The sequence below is a fragment of the Portunus trituberculatus genome, chromosome 15, assembly GCF_017591435.1.
Source record: "Portunus trituberculatus isolate SZX2019 chromosome 15, ASM1759143v1, whole genome shotgun sequence".
NCBI classification, from domain to species: domain Eukaryota; kingdom Metazoa; phylum Arthropoda; class Malacostraca; order Decapoda; family Portunidae; genus Portunus; species Portunus trituberculatus.
The window spans coordinates 5,140,211-5,165,071 of record NC_059269.1 but is presented as its reverse complement, the minus strand read 5'-3'; the positions used below and the strand labels follow the sequence as shown (position 1 = coordinate 5,165,071).

At 36.2% G+C, this 24,861-nt stretch overlaps 1 protein-coding gene across 1 annotated transcript; it reads right to left on the bottom strand.

Annotated features, from left to right (window-relative positions):
- Nucleotides 1-305: 305 nt before the first annotated feature.
- LOC123504189 (mitochondrial carrier homolog 2-like) lies at nt 306-24,721 on the bottom strand. Its single transcript, XM_045254535.1, has 7 exons — nt 24,565-24,721; nt 22,333-22,417; nt 7,697-7,818; nt 7,119-7,300; nt 6,136-6,322; nt 4,813-4,880; nt 306-1,100 (listed from the first exon to the last, which is right to left on the bottom strand). The coding sequence occupies exons 1-7, from the start codon at nt 24,670-24,672 to the stop codon at nt 905-907; spliced, it is 948 nt and encodes a 315-aa protein (XP_045110470.1). The 5' UTR covers nt 24,673-24,721; the 3' UTR covers nt 306-904.
- Nucleotides 24,722-24,861: the final 140 nt, after the last annotated feature.

Sequence of the window (24,861 nt, the reverse complement as noted above, 5' to 3'; positions counted from 1 at the left end):
TTTTCAAGTTGAAAACTGTCCCTTGACTTACAGTGCAGGAGAGTGGTAACCTTGGTAACCAAATGGATTGATTTTTCTTTCTTTTGAAGTTACTCAATTCACAAGATATTCCTGAAATAAAGGGCAAAAATCTATATCAAATCTTAAAAGTCCCTCACACACAGAAACCATACATACCTGAATTTTTTGCCACAAGTAATATATATATATATATATATATATATATATATATATATATATATATATATATATATATATATATATATATATATATATATATGGTAGGGGAATCAGTCTGAGAAGGCTCACTAGATTTATCATTTACTGATACAGATACTGGTACATTACAATCACACTATTTCATATTTGGTATGTACATGTAATTATGCACTTTGGTGCCTTACTATATGTATTACCTAATACTAATACATATACAAGCATTCCATTGGTTTCAGAAGTCCATCTAGCACTGCTAAGAAAAGCATATCTAATAACTTCAAATCGGTACCTAAAAAAACATGCACTGTGAACTCCGTAAAGAACACTGACTAAATTTTCACTCTTACTTTGTTACTCTCATTTCCCATTGCTGTAAAAGTTCTATATGAAGTCAGTTGATTTGATACTGCTACTTTTATACATTTCTGAAAATGTTCAATATTATTCCAGTGCTGCAAGGCCATGGTATTGTCTCATATGTAAAATTAGGTGAATGAAATATATATATATATATACAAAGTTTCTTTGATCTATGAACTGCTGTAAAAGTAAAGTTTCTTTGATCTATGAACTGCTGTAAAAGTAAAGTTCCCAAACAATGTACATCATACAATATCAAATCACAAACATCCAATATATTGGCAGCTTAAAATGACTTGAAAAGATCCCAAGACTACTAGTGGTCTTAAGAGACAGATGGTGTAGAGAACATGGATGAGGATGGGATTTCCAAACTACCACCCATCATCATGGTGGGGCCTGTGAAAGGCCGCCACAACATGGAAGAACCTCGCTTCAGTCCTCGAATTTGACGCAAGTGGCTGTAACAATCCATCCAGCCACTGAAAATGGGCATATTTGGTGGAGAACCAGCAGCTAATCTGGAAAGTAAGAATTGCTTACACTTAGAAAGTCTTGTCATTCATAGTTTGGAGGTCCAGGCCCTCCAACTACTACAAGGGGAACTGTAAGTATAGAAAATAAGAGAAATGAAGATTGAAACTGAATTCAGGCATACATGCAGTAGCCCCACATGAAACATACCTTCCTTTTTTAAAAACATCTATTATACTCATCCAAAAATATTTCTAATTTTTATGGAACCATAATGGCTTTGCTGACTGAAAATAGGAGGATGGCGTTCCATGGTTGCCAACGTCACATGACAGTCACTTTAGAATTTTGAAAAATGGCTTTGCCCTAACAATCTAATCATTCAGTCTATTCCATTCATCTATCACTATTTAAGAATCAATAATACCTCATTACAATATGTACATGAGCAAGCATGCGTGCATGCACACATATTCCTAGAGCATGTACAGCAATACTTCGCTTAACGAACAGGATAGCGGACGTAATTTTCCCATAGGAAATAATGGAAATAGGGGGGGATGCATTCTGGGCTGGTTCTCAACATACCACATGGGTTAGAAAAAAATTATATATATGTTTCGCAGCGTATTGGGCCACCGGTGTACCACTACTTTTATGATGTCATATGAGTCATTGGAAATTAGAGGAGCTACGTACAAATTCTCTCACTGATAGCTCCACTGTAATTTGTGCAGGAGCGGATCAAAGTTTGCCGCAGTGAGGCAGTCTAGCATATTGCACTAATGTGGGTAACATGTTAAGCGGCGAAAACACACATTGTTAAGCAGAGCAGAAATACAGGTCAACCTCTTCATACTGCGAAACGGGAAAGAGTGAGACAGAGGCAGCCAATACCAGCACCAGGAGCTGGATCCAAGATTCTTTAACTACGTCAGAGCAACCTCCTGCCGCGAAATGGCATCCATGAACGCTTGGAGGGACGGTAATGAGGTTGCTGGGAACACTTATATAAGCATTTATGTTCACAAAACAACATTTCTGTTAACTTTTTACAAACCTTGCCCCCAAGAAAGGATTGTTTTGTAATGCATAAAGTGAAATCTTACATGGAATACCAAAAAATAAAGCAGAGCTGAGATCGGCCACAGATGAGGCGGAGACTTATGGCGACTCAGCCGCTTCTTCTTGTGACCATTTTAGCTTGCGTGTTGCTTTCACCATGATATTAAATTTATGTTTCCACTCCTCTACTGCCTGCTATAATGGATATCATATTAGTAATTCACTATCACTCAGTGCCATGGAGTCGAGGTTATCCTAATGGCATGAGCGTATATGAATACTAAGATACGATATACATTATAGTAGGCAATAGAGGAGTGGAAACATAAATTTAATATCATGGTGAAAGCAACATACAAGCTAAAAGGGTCACAAGAAGAAGAAGCGGCCAAGTCTCCGCCTCATCTGTGGCTGATCTCATCTCTGCTTTATTTTTTTGGTATTCCATGTAAGATTTCACTTTATGCATAAAAACAATCCTTTCTTGGGGGTAAGGTTTGTAAAAAGCTAATAGAAATGTTTTGTGAACATAAATGCATATGTAAGACAGTAACACCACCTCGATAAGTGGTGTTCCCTGCAACCTCTGATTGCCAGTATGGTTTCCGTAAAGGCAGATCTACTGGTGATCTTCTTACTTTCCTAACTGAATCTTGGTCATCCTCTTTTAGGGACTTCGGTGAAACCTTTGCTGTCGGCCTTGACATATCGAAAGCCTTCGATAGAGTCTGGCACAAATCTTTAATTTCTAAACTACCCTCCTACGGATTCTATCCTTCTCTCTGTACCTTCATCTCCAGTTTCCTTTCCGATCGTTCTATTGCTGCTGTAGTAGACGGTCACTGTTCTTCCCTAAAACTATCAACAGTGGTGTTCCACAGGGTTCTGTCCTATCACCCACTCTCTTTCTATTATTCATCAATGATCTCCTAAATCTGACTCAATGCCCTATCCACTCCTATGCTGATGATACCACCTTGCATTATTCAACAGCGTTCAACAGACGCCCAACCCAACAACAATTAAATGACTCAAGGCGAGATGCTATAGGACGCCTAACTTCTGATCTTTCACTTGTTTCTGATTGGGGCAGAGAAAACCTGGTTTTGTTCAATGCCTCAAAACTCAATTTCTACAACTATCTACTCGACATAACCTTCCAGACAACTATCCTCTCTTCTTCAATAACACTCAACTTCCCTCTCCTCTACATTAAACACACTCGGTCTATCCTTCACTAAAAATCTAAACTGGAAATTTCACATCTCTACTCTTGCTAAATCAGCTTCCAAGAAGTTAGGTGTCCTGTGGCGTCTTCGTCCATTTTTCTCTCCTCCCAGCTGCTTGCTCTGTACAAGGGCCTTATCCGCCCGTGTATGGAGTATGGCTCTCATGTCTGGGGGATCCACACACAGCTTTACTAAACAAGGTGGAATCTAAAGCTTTTCGTCTTATCAACTCTTCTCCTCTAACTGACTGTCTTGATTCTTTAAGTCACCGCCGCAATGTTGCATCTTTATCTGTCTTCTACCGCTGTTTTCATGCTGTCTGCTCTTCTGAACTTGCTAACTGCTTGCCTTCCCCTCCTGCGGCCTCGCTGCACAAGACTCTCTACTTCTTCTCATCCCTATTCTGTCCATCTTCCTAATGCAAGAGTTAACCAGTATCTTCACTCCTTCATTCCCTACACTGGTAAACTCTGGAACTCTCTACCTGTGTCTGTATTTCCACCTGCCTATGACTTAAACTCTTTCAAAAGAGGAGTGTCAAGACACCTCTTACGTTAACTGGACCCTCCTTTTAGATTTTTTTGTTTTTTCTTTCTCCTACTTTCCTCTCAACAGGGCCTGGCAACCAGCGGGATTTTTTTTTTTCCAACACTGTTTTCCCTTGGCCAGTGCCCTTGTAATGTAAAAAAAAAAAAAAAAAAAAAAAAAAAAAACCTCAGAGCAACCTCGTTACTGTCCTTCCAAGCGTTCATGGATGCCATTTCACGGCAGGAGGTTGCTCTGACGTTGTTAAAGTTTCTTGAATCCAGCTCCTGGCAGCCAATGAGCACTTTTAGGCCGGCTACCAACCTCCACCTGCCAACAGCAACAAATCTTTGTGGATGCTATTTTATGAAGGTTAGTATGTGAGCAGGAGGTTGCTATGGAGGTTGTCTGTACCAACATAGACAACAACAAGCTTCTTGGATCTGGCCCCAGGAGCACTAGAGACAGAGGCGGGGAGCCAGCCAATCACAGCGAAGCTGCTGTGTTCGGTCCCTCACCCAGCAAATTCAAACCCAGAAAATTCGCTAAAACAGATGTGGTTGTATGTTATGCGGACTTTTTGGTCTAACTTTATATAGTACGTTAAACCGGAAATTCGTTAGACGAACGTTCGTTAAGCGGAGTATTACTGTATTTAAGTAGTTAACAATGAGGTTGCAATATTGACAAAGATGTGCCTTTTGTTTCTCAACCTTTGGAAATCAAACTTGTAGGTATGAGGAACTTGACTCTTTAATTTCTTAGCATGTAATCATAAATTATAGTTGATGACATTATGAAAGATGTTACTCTTATTTAACTGTAAAACTCGTATATATTTTATAAATTTCTTTCTCTTAAAAAAACTGCTAAGAGTTCAAATAAAAATGCATATATTTCAAAGCAATATCAAAATACTGTATAACAAAATAATACTCACCCACTGCCAGACACTGCCATGCAGTTTGCAACTACTTGGAGGGGATAAGTCATGGCAGATGCCAAAAACTGTAAATAATAATATATAATGCAGTAGTTAGAATTTAGAAAATATTTTTTGTAAAGTATGTCCCTGAGAAAGGCATGATGGATTTAATCCATAACTCTATTAAAGAAAACTTATTTGAGTTCAAGTGGTTTCGTGTGATAATTTCATAAAATTTTCTGTTACTGTCATGTTTGTAGTTCATATACCTGTATGGAAGCACAGGAAGATAACATTAATTACGCTGCAACACAAAAAAATCTACTAAAGTAAAGTTGATTTGTATTACATCACCAAATCATAATTATATGTGAAGTATAGAAAGTGAACATTGTTGTGCATACTGATGGATGATTTTGGTATATTTTACTTGCAATGTAAAAATAAATAAAAAATAATAATAATAATAAAATAAAATTTGCTGATGCCATTGATAACTGAACTTGAAGAGAAAACAGAACCTGTATCCCCAATTCTGATCTATTAATTCTGTGACTAGAGAACACATGAACATGGTAACACTGTCAGTGATAGCTAATTGATGTTCTCACTTATTGATTGATCTCTATATTCCTGATTTCTTTTTAAGATGACCAACAAATTTAATTTACTCTCATCAAATTTATGGTGCCAAAATCAGTGACATTAACTCCATGAATTATATGCATTAAATTGAAAATTCAAAACAATACAATACTTATTGTTTAATGTTTTAGTGCTGTTGAATGAACAAACACTACATTGAATACTTTATATAAATAGTAAAATTATTCATTATTCATGAGAGAGCCATCAACCTGCCAAAAATAGGTAATATATATATATATATATATATATATATATATATATATATATATATATATATATATATATACCTATTTTTTGGCAGGTTGATGGCTCTCATGAATAATGAATAATTTTACTATTTATATAAAGTATTCAATGTAGTGTTTGTTCATATATATATATATATATATATATATATATATATATATATATATATATATATATTTTTTATATGTGTGTGTTTATATTGAGAGAGAGAGAGAGAGAGAGAGAGAGAGAGAGAGAGAGAGAGAGAGAGAGAGAGAGAGAGAGAGAGAGAGAGAGAGAGAGAGAGAGAGAGAGAGAGTCTTGGTTTAAAATGATCAATTACCTTATGTAAAAAGAATAATAACTAAAACATTGTTAATGAATATCATATATACAAAACCCAATAAAATTTTTTGAAAATAAATATACTAGATGCCAACCAAGAAGAGCTGTCACATTACTTACATTCATTGATGCAGACACATATTGCTTTAAATCTCGATCTTCCAATAAATAGTTGTTGATTATGTGAGCAAGTGTTTTGCCAAGCCACAGGGCAGTCAGGTCACACAGCAGCCGAGGAATCAACCCACAGAAGAATCCCTTAACTCCTTGTTCCTTATAGATGATCCCCACGGCAGTAAATATTCCTCTGCAACATATAACGTTACATTAGTAGTACTAACATTGCATAAGTAAGAAATGAACATCATGGGATATTCTGATCAACATTGGATAATTAAAAAAAAAAGTGCATGCAATATTATCTTTATTATTATTATTATTATTATTATCATATTTATTATGAAAATCCATATAAAGCATCAGGAGAAAATCATAAAACTGATATAGGCCAAAGCATGGTCCCCCCAAATGAGCAAACATGATTGTGAACCATAATGTTTAAGGAACCATGATCAGAGGAGTCAATGACAGCAATAACACTGATATCAACTCAAAGGGCAGGAAACAAGAGTGAGGTGCAGTGAACTCATCAAACTGCACTACAAAAGATATGAGAAATTAAGAGATAAAATACTACTATAAAGCATCAGGTATAAATATAAGAGTTTGAAAGCTTTTTTAGTTGTTAATGAAATAAAGAAAGTATGTGTATACAGTGGAGAATTAGCAAAATACATTTATTATTTGAGAGAGAGAGAGAGAGAGAGAGAGAGAGAGAGAGAGAGAGAGAGAGAGAGAGAGAGAGAGAGAGAGAGAGAGAGAGAGAGAGAGAATAAGGAAACGAAAAGAAAAATGTAGAGAAGGGAAACCCAATGCTCCGGCTCCATCTCCTTTCATTCTTTCTTATGACAAACAGAAAATAAAGAACAATGCATTCTTCTTCCTATGGATAGGCTTGCTAAAGTAACAAGAATAGGCTACATTGTGGTGGATGTGTGGGTACAACATCCTATCCTAAGTCATAAGATATGTATGTAACTTACGTGTATTTTCCTTCCTCTCCAACAAATTCAGCCATGCACCGTACAGCAATGACATGGAAAGGCTGTGACACTAAGATAGCAGCTGCCCTGCCAGCAGTCTCCCGAGAAGTGTTCTGGAGGAATCTCTGTGTCCTCTCCTTAATGGTGAGGTTTTCAACTTCAATCACGTCATCATCAAACTCCTGGCACAGGGAAAGAAATCACATTCAAAGACCAGCTCAGGTTTAATGTTGAGAACTTGAAAGCTCTCCACTCAGTGATAAAAAAAAATAAATAAAAAAAAAAAAATATATTAATAGGTGAGGTTCCAGTTGACAGGCTGTTGTTGCTGTGATTGTAAAGAGCACAATGTACTCCAGAGCAAGATGAAGTAAAATGCCTCAGTCTATTGACACAAATCATAATCATAAGAAAGAGAAAGTAAATTCTAAGAAATTTAACTTTATACTTGGTAGTACATAGTATTACATTATTTTGATCTAAAGATATAGGAATTAACACAAATTATTTTATTTATTTATCATTCAACCTAAGTGATGATTGATATATTATGGTTACACAAGTAATTAGCAATTTACCTGGAATTTGATGCTCTCAGTAACTCTCTGGAAAGCAATCCCACTAACAATGTTGGCTGTGAGCTTTGCTCCCAGTCCACGGTAGCAACCAAAGAATCCATCACGATTCTTGATGTGTACAACTGAAATTAAAAATAAGGAAATAGATATTTAACTACATATGCATTGCTAAACTCACACCTATTTGAGATTGTTGTAATCAATCATCCAATCAAAATCTCATAGCATTACTATACATCTATCACCTGGCACAGCAATATGCTGCCCACTTTCAAGAACTGCAACAAAGAATCTATCATACTATGAAGCAGTCATCTTGTCCAATGATGCAGCTCTTATACTCATATATACTTCACTCAAAATGCTCCCAACAAGTCTTTTTCTTTAAGTCAAGCATCATATTTAACTTGTACTGGATCTCCTCACTGGTATAAAATTGACAACAATTCAGCTTAATTTAATCTTGAGAGGTGTCATTATGAGCCAAATCTAGTAAGTGAAACGGAACGAACACAACAATGATGTCGGTATGGGTAAACAACACATTTATAATCAATTACCAGTAAATGCAGTCAAGACAGAGCACATAATTTTTATTATGCCAGCATTTAGAATATTTACACCCCATATTCATAAGTCACTGTATTAGCTATACATGTACTGCATATGCATTACCTGATAATCCCCTGTATTTGAAGCATTAAAGTAATTACAGTACTTCATCATCTATATAATGTCTCTATTATTGATTAATTTTCTTTAATATGGTCATAACATGTCAAAGAAATTTTAGTGAAAGAATTACATAATGCACTGAAAGTTTCAGCATACATATGCCAATTTAGTCTATAAAGAATTATGCAGCATCTTCACATCAAAGTATTACCATATCATTTGGCACGTCAATAATTTGCCCAAACTAATCATACCGAACATACAAGACCCTGTTATATTTAAGAGGATATAGCGAAAGTTAAAAGGGGAAAAAAAAATATACATGTACAGGCAACCCCCGCTTAACGAAGGTTCACACAACGAAATTTCACTACAACGAAGGTTTCATTTTACCGTGGTATTTCATTAGTAATTCACTATCACTCACTGCCACGGAGTCCTGGTTATCCTCATGGCATGAGCGTATATGAATACTTAGATATGATATCCATTATAGCAGCCAATAGAGGAGTGGAAACAAATTTAATATCGTGGTGAGACAACAAGCCAACCTATAAAGGTCACAAGAAGAGGAGGCCAGGTTGCTGGAGTCTCCGTTGTCTGTGGCCGATCTCATCACTGCTTTATTTTTTGATATTCCATGTAAGATTTCACTTTATGCATTACAAAACAATCCTTTCTTGGGGGCAAGGTTTGTAAAAAGCTAATAAAAATGTTGTTTTGTGAACATAAATGCATATATAAGACAGTAACACCACCTCCAGAGGTGGTGTTCCCAGCAACCTCAGAGCAACCTCGTCACCGTCCCTCCAAGCGTTCATGGAAGCCATTTCGCAGCAGGAGGTTGCTCTGAGGTTGTTAAAGAAGAATAGTGGATCTCTTTCCACAGACGTTTTCAGGAAGGAAACTTATACGGGTTAGGGCTTAAATTTTGAGTCATTTGTTCCTTCCCTTTTCAAGATAAATTCCATCAAAATGTTACTACATAGAGCATACAATATTTGTAGTACTTGGCCCTTGTTCCATAATGAACTTGAAAGACTAAGACATTACTTTCATATTAATGGTTATCCCAAAGACCTAATAGAGAAACAAATTAAGAAGTTTATCACCAATAAATTTGTTACTGACAATTTTGTGGAGGATAAAACCAAAGAAGTTAGATACATTACATTACCCTTCTCAGGACAATTTAGTTACCATTTACGCAATACAATGTCTCATTTACTCAAGAAACATGTTCCGAGTGTTGATTTTAGATTTATTTTTGTTAATAAAAATACCATAGGTTCTCTATTTAAATTTAAAGATGCTATTCCTACTCCTTTGTGCTCAAAAATTGTATATTGTTTTAGATGTCCGGACTGTATGTCACGGTATATTGGTTCCACCTGTCGGAACCTAAAATTCAATTTCTGAGCACTTGGGAGTATCGTATAGAACAAATGCTCGTATCACTGAGCCTAGTTTCTCAAATATAAGAGAACACGCATTACAATGTAATCATGCATTTACTGATCAGGACTTCAACATAAAGTATAGGGCATATTGTAACTCAGACCTTAGGATAGTAGAATCTTTATTTATTGTAAAAGAGAAGCCAGAGTTAAATGGTACAGAATTAGCTACCAAATTATTGATTTTCTCTTAATATTTTTTAACTTGGTGAGATAGTGTCATTATAGCATAGTTAGGAGTCACAGGTTCATATATGTGTACTTTGTTTCAACCAATCAGCATTGAGTGTTTCGTTCAGGCTAAAATATTTCTGTAATAGACTAACTGTTGTACATCATACCTTTAAACTTTCTTTTATTTTGCATTAGCTATGACAGATTAGAATTTTGTACTATATTTTGTATTGGATAGGAAATTCTTAGTGAACCAATCAGATTTTGCCATCTAGTGAGTAGGTGCCTATAAATACTGGTAAGCCAGTCTCCCTCCCCACTTACCTGTTGGAGGAACAAGTAGCAGGACCACTGCGTCTGGTCATTTTTTTTTTTTTTTTAACGTTTTACGTGTGGTTTTACAGTGCCTTTTTATACCTGAAGATGGGATATGTACTTTCCCGAAACGTTGTGAAGTGGATATAATGAAGATAACCGTCCTTTCGTGGATCTTCTCCCTCCTGTACCGCTGTACCGTGTACGCTATAGACGCCTTGTTTTTCAAGTTATATATATATATATATATATATATATATATATATATATATATATATATATATATATATATATACAGTAATACTCTGCTTAACGAACAGGACAGGGGGTGTCAAAGCTATTCGTAGAGCGAAAATTCGTTAAGCGGACGTAATTTTCCCATAGAAAATAATGGAAATAGGGGGGATGTGTTCTGGGCTGGTCCCCAACATACCACATGGGTTAAAAAAAAAAATAATATATACGTTTGGCAGCACATTGGGCCACCGGTTTACCACTACTTTTATGATGTTATATGAGTCATTAGAAGTTAAAGGAGCTACGTACAAGTTCTCTCACATTCTCGCATTTATGTTCATAAAACAACATTTCTGTTAGCTTTTTACAAACCTTGCCCCCAAGAAAAGATTGTTTTGTAATGCATAAAGTGAAATCTTACATGGAATACCAAAAAAACAAAGCAGAGATGAGATCAGCCACAGACGAAGTGGGAGACTCACAACAACTCGGCCACTTCTGCTTCTTCTTCTTGTGACCCTTTTAGCCTGCGTATTGTCTTTCCCCATGATATTTGTTTCCACTCCTCTATTGCCTGCTATAATGGATATCATATCTTAGTATTCATATACGCTCATGCCACGAGGATAACCTCGACTCCATGGCACTGAGTGACAGTGAATTATTAATGAAATACCGCCATACTTCATTAGTAATTCACTATCACTCACTGCCACGGAGTCAAGGCTATCCTTGTGGCATGTGCATATATGAATACTAAGATATGATATCCATTATAGCAGGCAATAGAGGAGTGAAAACATAAACATAATGATGAAAGACAACACGCAAGCAAAAGGGTCACAAGAAGAAGAAGTGGCCAAGTGGCCGCGAGTCCTCTTCATCTGTGGCTCATCTCATCTCTGCTTTATTTTTTGGTATTCCATGTAAGATTTCACTTTATGCATTACAAAACAATCCTTTCTTGGGGGCAAGGTTTGTAAAAAGCTAATAGAAATGTTGTTTTGTGAACATAAATGCATATATACGACAGTAACACCACCTGGTGTTCCCAGCAACCTCAGAGCAACCTGAAAGCAACCTTGTCACCGTCCCTCCAAGCGTTCATGGATGCCATTTCGCTGCAAGAGGTTGCTCTGACGTTGTTAAAGAATCTTGGATCCAGCTCCAGGAGCCAGCCAATTACAATAAAACTACCGCGTCCCTCACCCGGCAAATTCAAACCCAGAAAATTCACTAAAACGGATGTGGTTGTACGTTATGCGGATTTTTGGTCTAACTTTATATAGTGCGTTAAACCGAAAATTCGTTAAACGAACGTTCGTTAAGCGGAGTATTACTGTATATGTATGTACATATATATATATATATATATATATATATATAGTGGAGATTGAATACTTGAACGTCTTAATAATCCAACTTTTTAATACTTGAATGCAAAAATTCTATTTAATACTAAAAAAAATACCTGATAGTCAAACATCCACACACATGGTTGTAAACAAAGGCTCCATGGCCTCTCCCTCCCTCCTCCGCCAGTTATGTTGCTGTAGTCTTCAGAATAACTTTCTCGTGCATTCTGTCTGTAGTTTTTTATTTACAAACTTACATTAACACCAAAGGCTTATTAGTGGTGAAAATATCTGATAATCGAACAGCCACACACATGGTTGTAAATATAGCTCTGGCATTTCCCTCCCCACTGCCACCACTGTCCCATTCTGATACCAGTATTACCGATAATACTGAAACAAAATAGAGGCAACCCCTGCTTAACGAAGGGGTTATGTTCCTAAAAACCCTTCGTTAAGTGAATTTTCGTTAAGCGAACCAATTATACCAAGTTTAACCCCTGACGAGCTTCCATTGAGAGTAAACAAAGCAAGAGTGCATCACAGTACAGTGAAAGGTTTAATGAAACTAAAAATTATGAAGTTAAACATTTAAGCAGTTTAATTTAAGACTAAGTCATTATAATGTACACTAATGTATGTATGTAACTTTATAATGTTGATGATTTTAAATTCATGAAGGGAGGGAGAGTGGAGCGGAAAATACGCTAGCTGGCAACCTGTGGAATGTACAGGTAACTCTCAATTTACACGATAGATGCATTCCAAAAGGCATCGCGTATATCAAAATTCGCATAAAACAAACATGTAATTCTCATAAGAAACAATAGATAATGGGGGGGGTTGAGGGATGTGGTCCCCCCAAAATTTGTACAAAATACTCTATTTATTTGGCTAAATTAACATGTTTTTATTATTTACCATTCTAAATACTAGAAGTGTATTTAAAGTAAAGGAAAAAGCAAAAAATAACGAGAAAGCAAAAAATAATACAATAAAACAATAAAACAAAGAATACGCAAACAAAACACTCACTGTGTCACTGCCTTCACCACTCACACCACAGTCAGTCACCATCTTCCTCTGAGCTTTACCACTTTATCAAAAATCCACTATCAAAAATAACCCCACATGCAGAAAATGAAGGACGTTTTGGGGCCATCTTGGTGAATTATAGGCAGATTGAAGAGATTCCATCTGTACTCAGTGCTGGCAGACTGCACATGAGGCAAGAGAAGAGCGGGAGCTGGATCCAAGATTTTTTAACAACGTCAGAGCAACCTCCTGCCATGAAATGGCATCCACGAATGCTTGGAGGGACAGTAACGAGGTTGCTATGAGGTTGCTCTCAGGCTGCTGGTAACACCACCTCCCCAGGTGGTGTTACTGTCTTACACGTATATGCATTTATGTTCACAAAACAACATTTCTATTAGCTTTTTACAAACCTTGCCTGCAAGAAAGGATTGTTTTGTAATGCATAAAGTGAAATCTTACATGGAATACCAAAAAATAAAGCAGAGATTTGATCGGCCACAGATGAGGCAGAGACTTGCAGCGACTCGGCCATTGCTTCTTCTTCTTGTGACCCTTTTAGCTTGCGTGTTGTCTTTCACCATGATATTTATGTTTCCACTCCTCTATTGCCTGCTATAATGGATATCATATCTTAGTATTCATATCCGCTCATGCCATGAGGATAACCTGGACTCCGTGGCACTGAGTGATACTGAATTACTAATGAAATACCGCGGTATTTCATTAGTAATTCACTATCACTCAGTGCCATGGAGTCCAGGTTATCCTCATGGCATGAGCGGATATGAATACTAAGATATGATATCCATTATAGCAGGCAATAGAGGAGTGGAAACATAAATATCGTGGTGAAAGACAACACGTAAGCTAAAAGGGTTAGGTTACATTGGACGAAAGTGAGAGAGGGAAACAGGTGGAAAAACGAGAATTACAGCCTTTATATCATGTCTTATTAAGTTTATTTATTGTTTATTGGTCTATTTTGTACATGTGTTCTAATATGTGAAGGCAAAAGATTTTATTTCAACTCGAAAGATGGTATTTTAGGGATCAAAAGAGGAACTTTGGCAATGACATTTTTTAGGCAATTTATATGGTATACAGAACTCGTATTTAGTGAAATTCGCGCTTGGCAGTAGTTTCGCCAGACTAATTAATTCGCCAAGTGCGGGGGCTTAGTGTGCATGTATGTATGTATATATATATATATATATATATATATATATATATATATATATATATATATATATATATATATATATATATATATATATATATATATATATATATATATATATATATATATATATATATATATATATATATATATATATATATATATATATATATATATATATATATATATATATATATATATATATATATATATATATATATATATATATATATATATATATATATATATATATATATATATATATATATATATATATATATATATATATATATATATATATATATATATATATATATATATATATATATATATATATATATATATATATATATATATATATATATATATATATATATATATATATATATATATATATATATATATATATATATATATATATATATATATATATATATATATATATATATATATATATATATATATATATATATATATATATATATATATATATATTTAAGAGCAGACCATTTTGAATGCATGTACTATTGAAGTCAATAGCGAGGTCTGCATTATTCTTTTTGTACAGCGTATTTTGTGTTTTTCGCACAAAGGCGTTCTGGTTTTAGTTGTTAGAGTAGTGTGCCAAAGTCCATTTTCTCTAGACGTCTTTCGGTCTTGATCAGACCATCTTCAGGAGAGAAGTGAGTGCAACTAGTGAGGATGTGGGCTTATATGGGTGGCGGAAGCAGGTAGTCGCGTAGATCGAGTTTCGTCTGAAGCGGCCAATGAGCAGCCGGCTACAGCTCCGTGTGGCTGTCGCTGGGATGGTAACGATAATTCTGGCTGCTGTTGTATGTTGATGGTAGGTTTTTCTGAGTAGATATGTACTGCTCAAGATGAAGGAAGCAGTACATATCTACTCAGAAAAACCTACCATCAACATACAACAGCAGCCAGAATCATCGTTACCATCCCAGCGACAGCCACACGGAGCTGTAGCCGGCTGCTCATTGGCCGCTTCAGATGAAACTTGATCCGCGCTCTGACTGGCTACCTGCTTCCACCGCCCATATAAGCCCGCATCCTCACTAGTTGCACTCACTTCTCTCCTGAAGATGGTCTGATCAAGACCGAAAGACGTCTAGAGAAAATGGACTTTGGCACACTACTCTACCAACTAAAACCGGACGAACGCACCCTTGTGCGAAAAACACAAAATACGCTGTACAAAAAGAATAATGCAGACCTCGCTGTTGACTTCAATAGTATATATATATATGTATATATATATATATATATATATATATATATATATATATATATATATATATATATATATATATATACATATATACATATATAGATCCTTCGTTTATCGCAGTTAATGGATACCAGAACCCCCCATGAAAGGTGAAAAACTGCAAAGTAGGATTTGTCCCTCTGCACCCCAAAGAATTTTCGTGTATGTGTATGTGGGTAACAGAATGTTTAAAATATGTAAGCAGTATTTATACTTTACATATACAGTATTTTACTTGAATCTGTTTAATTATAAAACCTTATACAGTAATTATACATTTACTCTCTCTCTCTCTCTCTCTCATACGATACGTAACACTCACCCTCTTCTGCCCTCTTTGATCATATCCAAACGTTTCACTTTTTCACTGATGGTCATCATCTTCCTCTTCCTCTTGGGCTCACTAGAGGAAGCTTTCGCAGGGGCACAGCGCTTAGGCGGCATTGTAAGGGCTTAATGAATCGCTACTTAAGCAAAAAAAAGTTATAGCGAACACAACACTAAGATACAGTATGTGAGACAGTCAACAGCATGGACGAGACTGGCAAGATACAACCAAGGCCCATGGAGTAGAAGGTCGACCTACGAGGCGTTCAAAATGTGTCTGATATGCGCATCCATGACGTCAACGGGTTCATAAGTGGTCAGAGCAGGGACATTGGTTCAGTTAGGAAGCTGTCTGGTAGGTGTTTATGTGCTTCTCTCTCTCTCTCTCTCTGTTCCGCGCCAATATCGGTCACAATGCCGATGTGCAGTATGTAATAAATGAAAACCATTATTTTTTTTTCCTGGTAATTTTGCACTGTAGTCTATTACATTAGTAAATTTCTGATGTCTAGTTATTGAGAGGTCCCCATTCAGTTACTTGTGTAGATATAAATTGCTTCAGTTATATATGTAACGTAAAAATGAAATAATAATAATAATAATAACGAAAAAAGCAACACTATATTAGTGTTAATAATAAAAGCAAAAGTTTAATAATAGTAATAATAATGATAATAATTAATAATAGCAAGAGTATTGATATCATTAAATATGATAATGATACAATGGTCAAAGAGAGAAAATAGAATGCTCTGACAGTTGAGAGAGAGAGAGAGAGAGAGAGAGAGAGAGAGAGAGAGAGAGAGAGAGAGAGAGAGAGAGAGAGAGAGAGAGAGAGAGACCTGGCAGGTAGAGGGTGCAGAGAAGCCTTTACAAAACTTGTCGCCTGTGGCAGGTAAATATGATTTGCTCAGCGGGCAGAGGGCGAGTGTAAAGTTTCCATGCAAGAAAGACACGTCCCGGGAGCAAGCTTCCTTGTTGGTGAACCCACTGACGTCACTAGCCTCCGCCTTTTCCCCTTAGAGCTGTGCGTAGGTCGACCTTCTATTCTATGGGCCTTGAATACAAGGGAAGATGTTAAGTGAGGCTGCGATGATGCGCAGTTAATCAGCTCACGGGATAAATCCACTCATACTCTCATTGGTTGATCCCGCGCCGGGAACCAATCACGCGCCTTGTATGAGTGCCCGTGGGTATGTACAAAGCCTCTAAGTCAACTCGCCTCTTTGTTTGGCATGCTGGGAAACCTTCTCTCTCACGCATCAACATGAAACAACGTGTTTTTCCGCAATATGGTTGTATTTTTTCATTTTCATCGCGAACTGCGAAGTGGCAAGGGAACACTGTATATGTATATGAACAATACATGTACAGTGCTTTACGTACATAGTAACGTACATTGTTGTCGTTATTACACACCAACTTACTGAATTAGTGTACGTACAGTATTTGTAAGTTACGCCACGGACCCCGTGATATAGCTAAAAATTCACAGAACGTATCTACGAGTATGTATAAAAACCGCGAAACAGTGAAGCCATGAAAGTCGAACCACAAATAGCGAGGGAACACTGTGTGTGTGTGTGTGTGTGTGTATATATATATATATATATATATATATATATATATATATATATATATATATATATATATACATATACAGGCAACCCCCGTTTAACGAAGGGGTTACGTTCCTAAAAAAACACTTTGTTAAGCAAAACTTCGTTAAACGAACCGATTATAACAAGTTTAACCCCTGATTTGAACTTCCATTGAGAGTAAGCAAAGCGAGAGTGCATCATAGTACAGTAAAAGTTTTAATGAAAGTAAAAATTATGAAGTTAAACATTTAGGTAGTTTAATTTAAGTCATTATAATGTACACTAATGTATGTATGTATGCAACTTTTATAATGTTGATGATCTTAACTTTATGAAGGGAGGGAACACTGTGTGTGTGTGTGTGTGTGTGTGTGTGTGTGTGTGTGTGTGTGTGTGTGTGTGTGTGTGTGTGTCTGTATGTATGTGTGTGTGTGTGTGTGTGTGTGTGTGTGTGTGTGTGTGTATATATATATATATATATATATATATATATATATATATATATATATATATATATATATATATATATATATATACAGGCAACCCCCGTTTAACGGGAAAGACACTAACCGGCAACCTGTGGAATGTAAACAAAGTGCGCATCATTGTACTGCATACAAAGCTTATGTACCACATTTCCACAAGGCTTTCCATTTATCCATTGTAGAGTCACGAGTTCAGGTGGTTCTTTTAGCTTGCAAGGAAGATACGGTCTCACCAGCCTTCTTAATAGAGTCTGCTGACTTGAAAATAGAGACAGTATAATATGGAGTCAAGATGGTGGCCGGCACTGCTATAGTTTTCTGGCCTCTCTCGTGTCTGTGAATAATATCTAGCTTCATTTGGAGAGTAAGAGACTTCCTGGTCTTCTTACGACACTAGGCCAATTGCAGGGCATTTTAGTGGTAAGTTGAGCTAGGGAAGACAAGCTGCTGCTGAGGCTGTTATGTTTTGACTGGGGAGTGAGTGCTGCGTGTGTTGTCCACGAGAGGCTTGATCTTGATCTTGATCTTTCTTCTATAGGTGTCCCAGGATTTTTCCTGAGGCAGGCCTTAGTACCAGCAGCTCCTGATGTATTCAAAAGCCTGTCAGCTTGCGTGATATGGTGGGGCTTTCAAATTTGGAAAAAAATTACATGGATAAAACTTCGTTAAAGCGAGTTTGGTGTTCGTTAAACGAGCAGATGGTAGTAAAATGAAACCTTCGTTGTAGCGAAATTTCGTTGTGTGAACCCCCGTTTAACAAACGTTCACACCGAAATTTCGCTACAACGAAGGTTTCATTTTACTACCATCTGCTCATTTAACGAATACCAAACTTGCTTTAACGAAGTTTTATCCAGGTAATTTTTTCCAAGTTTGAAAGCCCCGCCGTATCACGCAAGCCGACAAGCTTTTGAATACACTAGCAGCCACAAATACTAAGGCCTGCCTCAGGAGAAATCCTGGGACACCTGGAGAATCAAGATCAAGATCAAGCCTTTCATGGACAACACGCACCACTCACTCTCATAACAGCGTCAGCAGCAGCTCGTCTTCACTTGCTCAACTTCCCACCAAAACTCCTTGCAATGTGGCCTAGCATTCCTAAGAAGACCAGGAAGTCTCTTACTCTCGAAGTGAAGCTGGATATTATTCACAGACACGAGAGGCGAGAAAACTATAGCATTGCTGGCCAGCATCTTGACTCCATCTACTGTCTCTACTATTTTCAAGTCAGCAGACTATTAAAAAGGCTGGTGAGACTGTATCTTCCTTGCAAGCTAAAAGAACCACCTGAACTCATGACTCTACAATGGATAAAATGGAAAGCCTTGTGGAAATGTGGTACATAAGTTTTGTATGCAGTACCATGATGCACCCTTTGTTTACATTCTACAGGTTACCGGTTAGTGTCTTTCCCGTTTCACTCTCCCTCCCTTCATAAATTTAAGATCATCAACATTATAAAGCTACGTACATACATACATTAGTGTACATTATAATGACTTAAATTAAATTAACTTCATAATTTTTACTTTCATTAAACCTTTCACCGTACTATGATGCACTCTCGTTTTGCTTACTCTCAGTGGAAGTTCAAGTCAGGGGTTAAACTTGTTATAATCGGTTCGCTTAATGAAATTTCGCTTAACGAAGTGTTTTTAGGAACGTAACCCCTTCGTTAAACGGGGCTTGCCTGTATATGTATATATATATATATATATATATATATATATATATATATATATATATATATATATATATATATATATATATATATATATATATATATATATATATATATATATATATATATATATATATATATATATATATATATATATATATATATATATATATATATATATATATACATACAGGTAACTCGATTTACACGTGTTTAATTTATGTTTTTGTTATTACGCGACCGAAAAAATACAGCAATACTCCACTTAACGAACAGGATAAGGGGTGTCGAAGCTGTTTGTAGAGTAAAAATTCGTTAAGCAGACATAATTTTCCCATAGGAAATAATGGAAATAGGGGGGATGTGTTCTGGGTTGGTCTCCAACATACCAAATGGGTAAAAAAAAAAAATTATATATATGTACTTGTACCATTAATAACCAAGTATCCCAAATTTTTTAGTGAAGAAAATGACAATACAATGGAAACATGAGAATTCATGTTTCCAATTCATGTGTCTGGGTCTTCGAATATATGACATCTACTATAAACAACACTGCAAGTAATCACTTAACAGCACACACTGGGACACCGGGCAATGGGCATTGCGGCTCCAGCTGACCCTATTGCAGCCACACTGACTTATCTACCCCAGTTGAATCGCAGGTTGGAATACAGTCATACCTCGCCCAACACGAGTTAGGTTCCTGAGCTCATCGTGCACGGCGAGATTCATGTTGGGAGAATAATAGGCCCAATGGGAAAATAGGGATTAGGTTCCCAGATCCTCCCAAAAACACACTTTTTTTTACCAAAAAAGACTGAAAAAAAAATAAATAAATGAAGTACCAAACACACATTTTATTTAACTACAGTACTAGTACCTTATTTAGTTTATTTGCTGGTTGGAGAGGGCTTGAAATACGAAGTGATGGGCCTCTGACTGGCCATGGCTAAGATGAAATCAAGAGAGCGCAAGGGAACCATGTCTGCACACAACACAGCACGACAAGGAGAGCGAGAGTGGCGCAAGGCAGCGTGCTACCGCCAGACCCGGGGCGAGTCCAAGACGCATGGGAGGGAAGGTCAAGTGCATCCACCAGGACCAGTGGGAGATTCAAATGGAGACCAAATCGTGCAATCGTGAGTCAAAGTCGTGCTCGGCGAATTATGGTATATTTTACCAATTCATGTTCAGCGAATTTGTGTTCGGCGAGGTATAACAGTAATACACATGTTCAAACATTCACAGTTCCACTTCAAATAAGGATTTACACCCTTAAAAGCGCAAACATAGAGCACATTGTATTTCCAGTATATATTCAACCAAGTTACAGTGAATGAGGGGTTTACAGCTTTGAGTCAATGTCAGATAAACGTTTAGACATGGAACACCACTATTTGTAAAGTACGACACAATTTATTCACAACTAATGGAATAATTCTCATTAACAATTTGCACACAATATCAAGTGGTGTAAAATGCTAAGATGAATAATATATTGCACTGTATAATACAATATATGGTGAATTGGGCCATGGGTGGTACAAGAGTTTAGTGGCTACACGCTAGAGACAGAGGCAGGGAGCCAGCCAATCACAGCAAAGCTGCCGCGTTCGGTTCCTCACCCGGCAAATTTAAACCCAGAAAATTTGCTAAAACAGATGTGGTTGTACGTTATGCGGACTTTTTGGTCTAACTTTATATAGTGCGTTAAACTGGAAATTCGTTAGACGAACGTTCGTTAAGCAGAGTATTACCGTATTATAATTAATTTAATTTGCGCAATCGGTTAGCTTATATGTGATTTGGCCCAACCTCATTATCAAACTGAACGCTAAACACAATTTCAAACTGCGCGCCAGAGAGTTTCGCAGCTGGCCGATAGGTGGGAGCTCCGCTGCTCTTTCCTCTTCTCATGCCTCATTTGCAGTTTGCAGCACTGAGTACAGACGGAATCTCTTCAATCTGCCTATAATTCACCAAGATGGCCCCAAAACGTCCTTCATCTCCTTCTGCATGTTGGGTTATTTTTGATAAGTGGATTTTTGATAAAGTGGAAAAGCTCAGAGGAAGATGGTGACTGGCTTTGGTGTGAGTGGTGAAGGCAATGACGCAGTGAGTGTTGTTTATGTATTCTTTGTTTTGTTGTTTTCTCTTATTATTTCTTGCTTTTTCCTTTACTTCAAATACACTTCTAGTGTTTAGAATGGTAAATAATAAAAACATGTTAATTTAGCCAAATAAATTGAGAATTTTGTACGAATTTTTTTGGACCACATCCCCCAACCCCTCCTATTATGTATTGTTTCTTATGAGAATTACATGTTTGTTGTATGCAAATTTTGAAATACGTGATGCCTCTTGGAATGCATCTATCGCGTAAATCGAGTTACCTGTATATATATATATATATATATATATATATATATATATATATATATATATATATATATATATATATATAAAGAAAAAATCCAGTGATAATCATTAAAGATGGGGTTATGCTCTAGTCAACAAAATTGAAGTCATGTTTAGAAAATAAATAAAAATAATAAAATAACTTCTGCAAAGAAATCAAAACGATTGCAAACTGAAATTATCTGCACATATTCTAAGTTCAAAATACATTGCTTAACAATCTTACAATATAAATATAAAGTTGCATAATCATTTTACATATTGCTCCTGTATCTTACTGGGATGAAAATTTAAATAAATCATAGATGATGTTAGCACTTGAAAGCCACCTGATTCCAGAAGTTTATAAATCAGAATTTTTGACAAAATATTTTGAACCCTTAAAGACATTGATGAAGTAACACTTACTATAGCTGAAAACACTGGGGTAGTAGAAAGCCTCTCTCCCAAATACTGTTCTTGATTTGTAGGGCTTCAGAGGCTCATGACCCAACTATAAAAGAAAAAAAAAAAATAAATAAATATAGATAAATAAATAAATAACTTCAATCATGACAAAACTTAAGGACCTACTATTGACACATCTGGCAATATTTGTACTCAACTTAATACTATAAAATAGTTGGTCAACTTTCAATTCAAGTCTCAGAAATTTTCCCTGTCATTGTGTCTTTAAGGTTTCTCATGACCCAACACTTTTGAGAAAAGGATATTAATTTGTCTTCTAAATAGAGTGGCCTTGACATTATGGCATCTTCCATGGATTTTTCACCTACCTATTTTCATATACAACAATGTGGTCTAAACTTAACACTTTTAATTTCCTATATTTTTTATAGTACAACACAAAGACAATACTATAAAGAAATTTGAAATGAATTGCGTTATTCCCCTTGGGCACTCACAGAAACACAGAAATTGACCTAAAAGTCTTTGGAAGGTTTATGGACCCGATGGGATCCCTCCTATTGTTATCCAAAATCGTGCCTCTTTGCTTGCATTTTGCCTGGCCAAACTCTTCCAACTCTGCCTATGAACTTCTACCTTTCCTTCTTGCTGGTAGTTTACCTGCACTCAACTTGTTCCTAAAATGGGTGACCGTTTTATTAATTCAAACAACTATTCTATTGTTTTAATCTCCTGCTTAGCTATTTTTTTTTTATTATTATTATTATTTATCATCAACAGGAAGATTCTAAAACACCCATCACTTCACAATCTTTTATCTGAAAAAATTTTGGTGAAACTTTTGCTATTACCTCAGACATACCAAAAAATTTTGATAGAGTCTGGTACAATGCTTTGATCTCCAAAATACCCTCTTATGGCTTATAAACTAGTCTACAATCTCATCTCAAATTTTCTTTCTGATTGTTCTATTGCTGCCAATAGATAGTCACTGTTCTTCTCTTAAATCCATTATAGTAATTCTCCACAGAGTTTTGTCCTATCACCCACTCTCTTCCTATTATTTATCAATGATCTACATACACCAGATGTCTTGTCCTACCTGCTCTCATGCTGATGATATCAAACTACACTTCTCAATGTCTTTTCAGAGATAACAAACTCTAGGAGGTAAACAGATCAGAAAGAAAAGCCACAGAATGCCTGATTTCTAATTTCTCTAAAAATTTTGGATTTGGGGAGAGCAAGGTTAGTATTGTTCAATGCCTCAAAAACTTAATTCCTTCATCTATCAACTCCATACAACCTTACAGACAATTATCCCTCTTCTACAGTACACTGAACATCATTCTATTTCCTGTCACTACATATCATTGGTATCTAATTACCACATGTTTGAAGGGGATTCTCTAAATGTTCTGATAAGGGGTTAGTAATAATTTTGAAATGTTTTTCAATGTTACATGGCTGATATTGGACTAAAGTAGTTAGTTTCATTTGCATAGCTAAAGACTGAAAGAAAGATTTTAGACCCACCATAAGCAACTCCAAGGGATGAAGACCTACCCCCCCTTCTCTAGATAGGGTCGATGTTTGTTTAATATAGATATGCCCCTCACTGGCGCGATGCCAAGAAAGAGAGACACAACAGTTACTATGACTGATGGGATATTCACAGGGGGAGGTGGGAGGTTGGGGGAGGGCAACGCCCCTTCCCGCAATTATTAGGTATTTGCTTTCCTCACCACAGAATCTTACTTTCCCAATAGTTTTCAAGCCTGTTGTAACTTTGCAAAGAGATAAAAGGATTATTAAGAAAAGTATTGCTAGCTACAGATTTGTCACTAGTAGAAAGGAATCTAAAAATAAACACAGATCAATGCGTACGTCTATTAACCAATGCATACGTATAAAAAGGCACTAACAACTCAGCAGGAAGGAAATGAATGGTTACGCCGGAACAAACCTTACTTGTTAACACCGGGTACTTCCTTTCTGTCGAATGTGTACGCATATAATGGTGAAAGTATTCCCTGTACTCTGGTATGCAATTATCTATTTGACCTTGCTCTATGTCAAAGCTACACCGCGATTCAATTATTTAAGTTATCTGCAGAAAAGGAAGGAATACAGATAATAAATTTCCTCCGTAGTCACTTAAACACAATGCATGCTTCTGTTAGGTATGCGGTGTTACAGATAATACCAATACGGATAATCGGTTGACCTTACCTGAATGAGAACTTTGGCATATTCGATGGGATGTGTTGTAGAATTAAGAAAGACACGTACAAGTACATGCATCCAGGTGAGTTCATCCTTCTTCTCCGGAGGCGCCATGGTGCAACTGAAGGTTAGGACAAGCAGAACACATTCTCCCCTCACAGATGTTGTAGTTATGATATTTCATAGAGCAGTATTTGTATCTTAAAAATATTGTTATTAATTTCAACTTGTTTTGAATAAATGTCTAGATTGTTAAATTCTATCGATTTTGATAATACCAAATATGAATTTTTATATACATAT

Excerpts from the sequence above, each read along its gene's own strand:
- LOC123504189 (XM_045254535.1), bottom strand. The coding sequence starts at position 24,672 with ATGGCGCCTCCGGAGAAGAAGGATGAACTCACCTGGATGCATGTACTT. Across the intron at positions 22,418-24,564 it reads ATGCCAAAGTTCTCATTCAG|TTGGGTCATGAGCCTCTGAA; the intron begins GTAAGGTCAACC and ends TTTCTTTTATAG. Across the intron at positions 4,881-6,135 it reads ATGTGTCTGCATCAATGAAT|TTTTTGGCATCTGCCATGAC; the intron begins GTAAGTAATGTG and ends TATTATTTACAG.